Source organism: Monodelphis domestica, chromosome 1 (assembly GCF_027887165.1).
Source record: "Monodelphis domestica isolate mMonDom1 chromosome 1, mMonDom1.pri, whole genome shotgun sequence".
Lineage (NCBI taxonomy): Eukaryota > Metazoa > Chordata > Mammalia > Didelphimorphia > Didelphidae > Monodelphis > Monodelphis domestica.
This window is the reverse complement of record NC_077227.1, coordinates 387,014,132-387,021,247: the sequence shown is the minus strand read 5'-3', so window position 1 is coordinate 387,021,247 and position 7,116 is coordinate 387,014,132. Positions and strand designations below refer to the sequence as shown.

General features: G+C 38.6%; 1 protein-coding gene across 1 annotated transcript; it reads right to left on the bottom strand.

The window, feature by feature from the left end:
- Nucleotides 1–200: 200 nt before the first annotated feature.
- On the bottom strand, nucleotides 201–3,751 carry LOC103105477 (serine protease inhibitor Kazal-type 1-like). The gene is made up of 4 exons (XM_007474087.3): nucleotides 3,646–3,751; nucleotides 3,213–3,238; nucleotides 1,773–1,876; nucleotides 201–317 (listed from the first exon to the last, which is right to left on the bottom strand). Exons 1-4 carry the CDS (start codon nucleotides 3,698–3,700, stop codon nucleotides 272–274), a joined length of 231 nt encoding a protein of 76 aa, XP_007474149.1. The 5' UTR covers nucleotides 3,701–3,751; the 3' UTR covers nucleotides 201–271.
- Between the last annotated feature and the right edge of the window lie 3,365 nt (nucleotides 3,752–7,116).

The window sequence follows — 7,116 nt, the reverse complement described above, 5'->3', positions numbered from 1 at the left end:
TCTTGGCGACCTTAAATTAATATATATCAGTCTTTTAAAGTGATTTCCTTGTCACACAGAGGACTGTCAGGCGATGAGCATTTGGGGTCAGGAGAAGGGCTTGAACTGATCAAGAGTTCAGTACTCTAACCACAAAGAGCACCTGTCTTTTTCCAACATATTTTTACAAGAAATCACCTGAAAAACAGAAATTAGTCTCATATATTTATTAATAAATTGGGCTGCCTAGCCTTGGTACCACCTACTAGGTGCTCCAAGATATTTTGGTTCCTCAGCATTTCCCAGATTTTTTGATGAGGACATCAACATCTCTTCCCCTGGAAAAAAAGTGAAAAGAGAAATGAATCTCCTTTATTAAAAACAATCTAGAGCCTAAAGGAGTAATAAAAACTCTGCCTATAAAGTCATTAGCAGAACAAGGACAAGATAGAACATTAGATTAGGGAGGAATCTTAAAATGTGGAATGAAAATTTTTGGAAGGAAGCTTAGAACAAAGAACACCAAAAGGTCAGCTATTTCATGGATGGCCAGATTTTTTAGTCAGAAACTTCTTGTTTAGAACCAAAATCAGCCTCTTGGCAACTTTTGCTCATTGCTTCCTTTTCTGTCCTTTGGGTCCAAGCAGAACAAAGAGCATCTTCTGTACTTCAACAACCCTTCTGATTTTAAAGGCAGTGATTAATATCCTCTTCTCTTTCAGTTTTCCATTCCCTGGATTAAACATCTCTGGGCCCTTCAAACAATAGCATTATTCATTGATCTTTTTCCTTTGGATAAGTTCAAGTGCAGCTAGCAGGTATATTGTAAGCGTATATGTTTGGTGTCTCCAGTTGTAGTGTAGAGAACCCCCAAGGATGAGGAATATACCAAATATTGGCCAGAGGACACTATGGCAGAGGGTAGTCAAAGTAGAGATCCATGGGCTTTGATTAGGAAGTTATACCCTAACCTCACTCTTGTACCCTTAGAATCAGTGTCCACTCTGGTTAATGCTCCTTGACCTAATGATAGGAGGGTTTTAGAACATAAAACTATAGCCCAGAGAACTGCTCAGGGAAGGGACTTTCAGGATCACCTACCCCAGATTTCTCATTTTATCAAAGAGCAATCCAAATCTTAGAGATGGGGTGACTTGCTTAATAGTCAGGACTAGATAAGTTTTCTGACTCCAAGATCAGAATTCTTCCCTCTCTCCTCCATGGTATAAAATATACGCAATGGAACTCTTCATGAGAAACTCTTCACTGTTCCCTGTCCTTTTCATTGACATTATTGTAGTGGTCACCTAATTTCCATCATCCCCACCCCTTTCTCATTGTCTATTTGACCTAGCTCATTGTGTGAGGTTTGGTAGAATCTAGCCAGGCATGTAACATTGTATAGTGGAAAGGACACTGGATTCAAATCTAGCAGAGATAGTCTGGAATCCTATGAGTATCATTTAATTCCTGGGAGGTCTTGGGTGAATCAGCACCCCTCTTTGGCAGTTTGACCTGTGGACTCCATTTCAAAATAATTTTTATTACCTACTTTCATAATTGAAGGAAATGAGAAATTTCAATTTAAGGTTAGAGAAAATAAAGATATCAATTTTTTCCTCATCCAAGTTCATGGATCCTATGAAATGTTTTCATTAACCTATTAGTAGGGATTCTAGGGACTGTAGATCAAGAAGTTCTTGACTAGAAAAAAATTGTAAGGCCCTCTCAAATTCCTAGTTTCAAACAAGATTTAAAAAGTCATCTCTAAACAATTTTATGTTGGTACTTACTTATTTACAATACACAGAAGACATTCATTGGGATAGGTATTACCATCAGTGCCACAGACAGGCTCAAAATTAAAATTGCATCCAGAAGAGAAATCACAATTAGCCTAAAACAGTCATGAAATAAAATGAACACAGATCATAGAAACCCATATACTCAGAGCTTCAGAGCCTGGAGGGATCTATACTAACCATTTCAGCCAGTCAGACTATAAACATTGATGAAGTACCTACTATGTGCCAGGCACTGTTCTCAGCACTGAAGATATTTTTTTTTAAAAAGCCCTTACCTTCTGTCTTGGAATCAATACTGTATATTGGTTCCAAAGCAGAAGAGTGGTAAGGGCTAGGCAATGGGGGTCAAGTAACTTGTCCAGGGTCACACAGCTGGGAAGTGTCTGAGGCCAGATTTTAACCTAGGACCTCCCATATCTAGATCTGGCTCTCAATCCACTGAGCTACCCAGCTTCCCCCAGCACTGAAGATATAAAAAAAGGTAAAAGACAGTTCCTGTCATCAAGGAGTGGGAGACAAGATACCCTGTTCATATGAAGACTGTCATCAACAATCTAATGGGGAAGATAACATATAACCAATTCTGCACAATGCGAATAATGGAAATAACCCTTGGGAATTATTTGGGTCTGATAGGGTGGGGTCTACTTTCTCTTTCCAAGAATCTTTCCTGCCTTCTGTTAGTTTTTATTTTTTATCAACAAACTTATTGGCACAAACAAAACACACTGAAATTATTTTTTTTCCTTTTGTCAATAGGAAGAAAATCTCTCAAGTTTAGCTTCATTATGCAGAATTTCATTGTCTTACAACTGGAGAGGTAGCAGAGAGATCTTAGAACAAATGATAGCATGTACAGGGCAGGAAGGAACTTAGAACATAGAATAAAACATCAGAGCAGCAGGAAACTTCAGAACAAAGAATGTAAGAGCTATTAGACCACCTAGGACACGAAACACAGAATGTCAGAACATGAAGACTTCAGAACAGAGAATTTCAAAGCATAAAACACAGCAGATCATAGCTGGAAGGGAACACAGAATAAAAAACATGATATGTCAGAGCACAGAACACAAAAGTTCAAAGCTGGAAGAGATCTCAATATATAGATATACATTTCCAAAATGTTAGAGCTAGAAGGGACATCAGAGTACACAAAATGTTAGGTGTGGAAGGGACCAGAGAATATCGAATACATAGTATGTCAGAGTAAGAGATTATTTTTCTGTTTTCTTCATTTAAAATAAAAGGAAACTAGGGTCCAGAGAGAGGGAGTGAGTTGTCTAAGGCTCAGGAATACACTAATGACGTTAGGTCAAAGAATAGTGTTATTGTGATGCCTCAATGCTGAATGTACACAGTGAATCAATAATTCCCTTCTCCATGCCACGGGAGAAATGTTATGTGACAAACAGAAAATTTTCTTACCTCTCGGGGTTCAGCTTGAACAGTATCTATAAAATAAAAATTAATAAATTTAGGACTGTCTTGTCTATATGACAGATACTTAGGGAGTGGGAGAGGGAAAGTAAAGGAGACAGAGGGGTCCAACACCTGAGTTCAAAGATGGGTCCTCTTCCTTACTAGCCGGTGGGCTAATTCTCTCTGGTCTCTGTTTTCCACTATGTAAAGCAGAATTAATCAAACTCTCATTTCCTCTCACACAGCAGAGTTGTAGGGAAAGTTCCTAGCCCCAGGAACTGTCTTTATGAGGCTGATTCACCAGCATTTAGTTCCTGTACATTAAGCTTGAAAAAACTCCCAATAGGGTGCAACTAAAGTCAAATTGGGTTCTGGATGAAGGGGTTTCTGAAGGTTACTGACGCCAATGCATGGGCAGTGTACTCAAGGGGAAACTTACACATGAAGCAGCACAGAGCCATGGAGAGCAGCAGGAATATGCTGAGGGGCCTCATAATCGGTCTTCTTTAGCCCTACCTGAAGATGAAACTGAAAGGTTTCAACAGACAGTAGATATTCTGAGTTCAAAGGAACTTGAAAGGCTGCCATATATATTCCCCACAGGGCCTATGGGCTCCACTTGCTGATTTACATCATGCCCTCAGGTGATTCACTGCCATAGACCAGCCCTAACCGGATCTTCATCCGCTTGGCTGATTTTTCTTGTGACAGACATTGACCATGGCCAAGCAATTTCAGTTACCTGCCCCCACTCAGTCCCAGCTTCTCTCAATGTGGATCTAGGATTGTGGGTGACTTACCTCTTCCTGCCCACCTAGGGAATCTGGTGAGGAGATTTGTTTATGTCCATCCTTACTCCAAGCTTCCTGGCCTTGTATTTCCCTCTTTCTGTGTGTCCCTCTTGTGTTTGGCCCCTCTATTCAGGCTTCATCCTTTATGAATTTGTGTGTGTGTGACCCCAGAATCTTACCTGGGTTGTTTGTGCTCCAGAGCCTTCCTCATTCTTATTTCATTCTCTAATTCTTCATCCCTTGTGTGTGTGTCTGTGGTCAGTTTGTCAGAGTAGATGTATGTGGTTGTATGTCTATGGGCATATATATGTAATTTGTATATTTACATGTGTGACATCTAGATGGTGAAGTAAAAAGTCAGCTGAGCCAAGAGGTAAGAAGAACTGAATTCAAATTTGACTCTAGACATTACTAGCTATGTGACCCTGGGTAAATCATTCTAATTGTCTGCCTCAGTTTCCTCAATTATCAAACAAGAATAGCATTGGTACCTTTCTCCCAGGGTTATTATGAGATTTAAATGAGACATTTGTAAAGCACTTTGAACATAGTAGAAATTTAATGAATGCTTGTTTCCTTCTTTCTTTCCCCCAGTCTTTCATAGAGGGAATCAGAGTGATTATCTATTCTATCAATAGGTTGAATTGAACTAGATAATTTCGACAGTTTCCACATAGATCTGACTTTTAGGGCATTAAAAACACATGAGATAAAGGTTAGAATACTGTTTGACCTCAGAGAACTTAGGTTTACATCCTACCTCTGCTTTTCCTAATTTTCTATGTTGGGTTCAGTGAGTTGTTTAGCTTACTCAAACCCTAGTTTCCTGATTGGTAAATTGGGAGATGGGATAGAAGACTAGAAAAGATTTGAAATCTCTTCTAGTTTTGGTCATAGGTGCCCTCCTATACTCCTGGTGGGGAAAGAATCTTTTCCCTTTGGAAAGTATGGAACCCTCTCTTTTTCTCATCTTATCTATATAGCAGCCATGAGGGAAGTAAGACAGGAAGTATTCTTCCCATTTTATAGATGAGAAAGTAAGGCCCAGAGAGCTAAAATGAAATCTTTAAGGTCAAGGAGGGGTTAGTGGCTGAGTCAGAGCCCCAAATCCTGGCCTCTTAACTCTTTGTCCACTAAGCCATCATGCTTGGGGGTGGGGAGAGAAGATAGAAAGAGATAAGAAGTCAGAATCTCTCCTTGAACCACTTTTCTTATGCACTCCTGGTCAAATGGATGATGGGAAATCTCACAATGGAAACATTTGAAACCCAAATGAGATATTGGTTCTAGTCTCACCCATAAAGAGGGTGACCATCAACCAACTCTCCAAATAGAGAAAACTATATATAATATACACATAACTATATGTAATAGTATATAACATATGTATGAAATATTATATAAATATAATATATAAGAATATACATATAGACATATTTTGGGGAGGGAATCTGAGGTTGAGCATTTGCCTAGGGTCACACAGTAGTAAGTGTGTAAAGATTAAATTTTAGGAATATGGGGAGACTGAGGCAGGTAGAAATTAGTTTCTCTCTGCAAGGAATATTATATTTTTTAGAGGTTTATTAAAGGTTAAAGATTAAAGAAAATACAGAATAAGAAAAAACACGTGCCTAGGCCAGAGGCCTAGGCCAGATAATCTCACATCACAGAAGAGATGCATCTGCTCCAAAACGGAAGTCCAAAAGAGACACAAAAACCTTTGCCACCAGCTTAAATCCTTCCTCGATCTCAGCGCCACCTCAGAATTCCCGTGAGATTACAAAGCATTAAGCATTTTGGGGAAGTGGAGCAAAGGCTTGTGGGGATTGTAGTCCTGTATTCGAGTCTATTTTTTACATACCCCCATTTGATCGTTGTTGGGGAGCAAAGTTTCCCCAAAAAGGATCATGAGAACATAATCAAGTTAAACATTACAATAATTTGAGGATAAGAGAAAGAAAAAAAATTAAACCAATAATTACTGGATGCATTGACAGAAAACCAGTTAGGGGGCAGTCCCCTTTGGCATGAAAGTATACATGACAATAAATATTCATTAACCACACCCAAAGTTCAATTTTGTGCAACTTGTGGTCCAGAGGCTTCTTCATGGTGGCTTCTCCAACAGTTCAGTTCTGGATTCAGAGAGGTAGCATCTTCTTTACCTAAAATTGTTCTCAAAAGGAATTTAAACTTTGCAATTTAAATAATGATATTTTTTTACATTCCCCCCATTAAGAGGGTGATTAAAAAACTGGGATCACTTAGGGATGCATGGCTGAGGTATATGAATCAATTGGCAAGAGATATTAAAAAGATATCAGAAAAATCCAAAAGAAAAGAAAAAACTTCTGGATGAAAATATAGACTATCAAAGTCTTATGTGTAAAAATTCCAAGTAAAAAGAAAAATAAATCTATAACAGGTCCTTCTATCAGGGCCCAATCAAAATGATCTAAGCAATGATGCATTTACCCAGTCAGCAGCCAGGACTACAAAAAGTTGCCACACTATGAGAGGCAGAAAAGAAAGGGACCAGATCATAGAAGCCAAGTAAGAGCCAAGTTTGGGGATACTCATCTGTGAGTATCTTCAGAGTGAGTGTGGACACAAGGAAAGCCTATGTATAGCAATGATAAACATAGTAACCTTGAGTCTTCACACTAGGTTCAAGACCTTTGTATTTGCCTAGACGTGCATCAATCCATCCTGGATTGGCCTGTCTTTTGCTCTGTGCAATGGCTCTTGTGTGTATATCTTGTCCTGGAATCAGACAGAATCATTAAGCAAAGTCCCATCATTTATTTAAATAATTAGTGGCATCGTTTTTATAGTCACAAGCTTTTGGGGCATGCATTGACAAATGTATCTTAAACTTGTAGCACTGAAAAGTCAAAAAGTTAAAGAAAATTTTAATGCTGGTGACATGTGCTTGAAATATAAAAAAGAGAGGAAAAAAGTAAAAAAAAAGAAAGAAATGTGGCTTCAACCAGTGCATGATTTGCTTCGAAATTGGCTTATAAGTTCAATAACCAAGTGCATAGGAGTCTTAATAGGTGTTCCTACAGGATGGTTTTTCTCAGAAACTATAAGCCTCTTGGTGACCCTTATATTCATCT

Coding starts and splice junctions, on each gene's coding strand:
- LOC103105477 (XM_007474087.3), bottom strand. CDS start 3,700: ATGAGGCCCCTCAGCATATTCCTGCTGCTCTCCATGGCTCTGTGCTGC. Junction 3,239..3,645: donor GGCTCTGTGCTGCTTCATGT/GTAAGTTTCCCC, acceptor TTTATTTTATAG/ATACTGTTCAAGCTGAACCC. Junction 1,877..3,212: donor TTCAAGCTGAACCCCGAGAG/GTAAGAAAATTT, acceptor TGACTGTTTTAG/GCTAATTGTGATTTCTCTTC.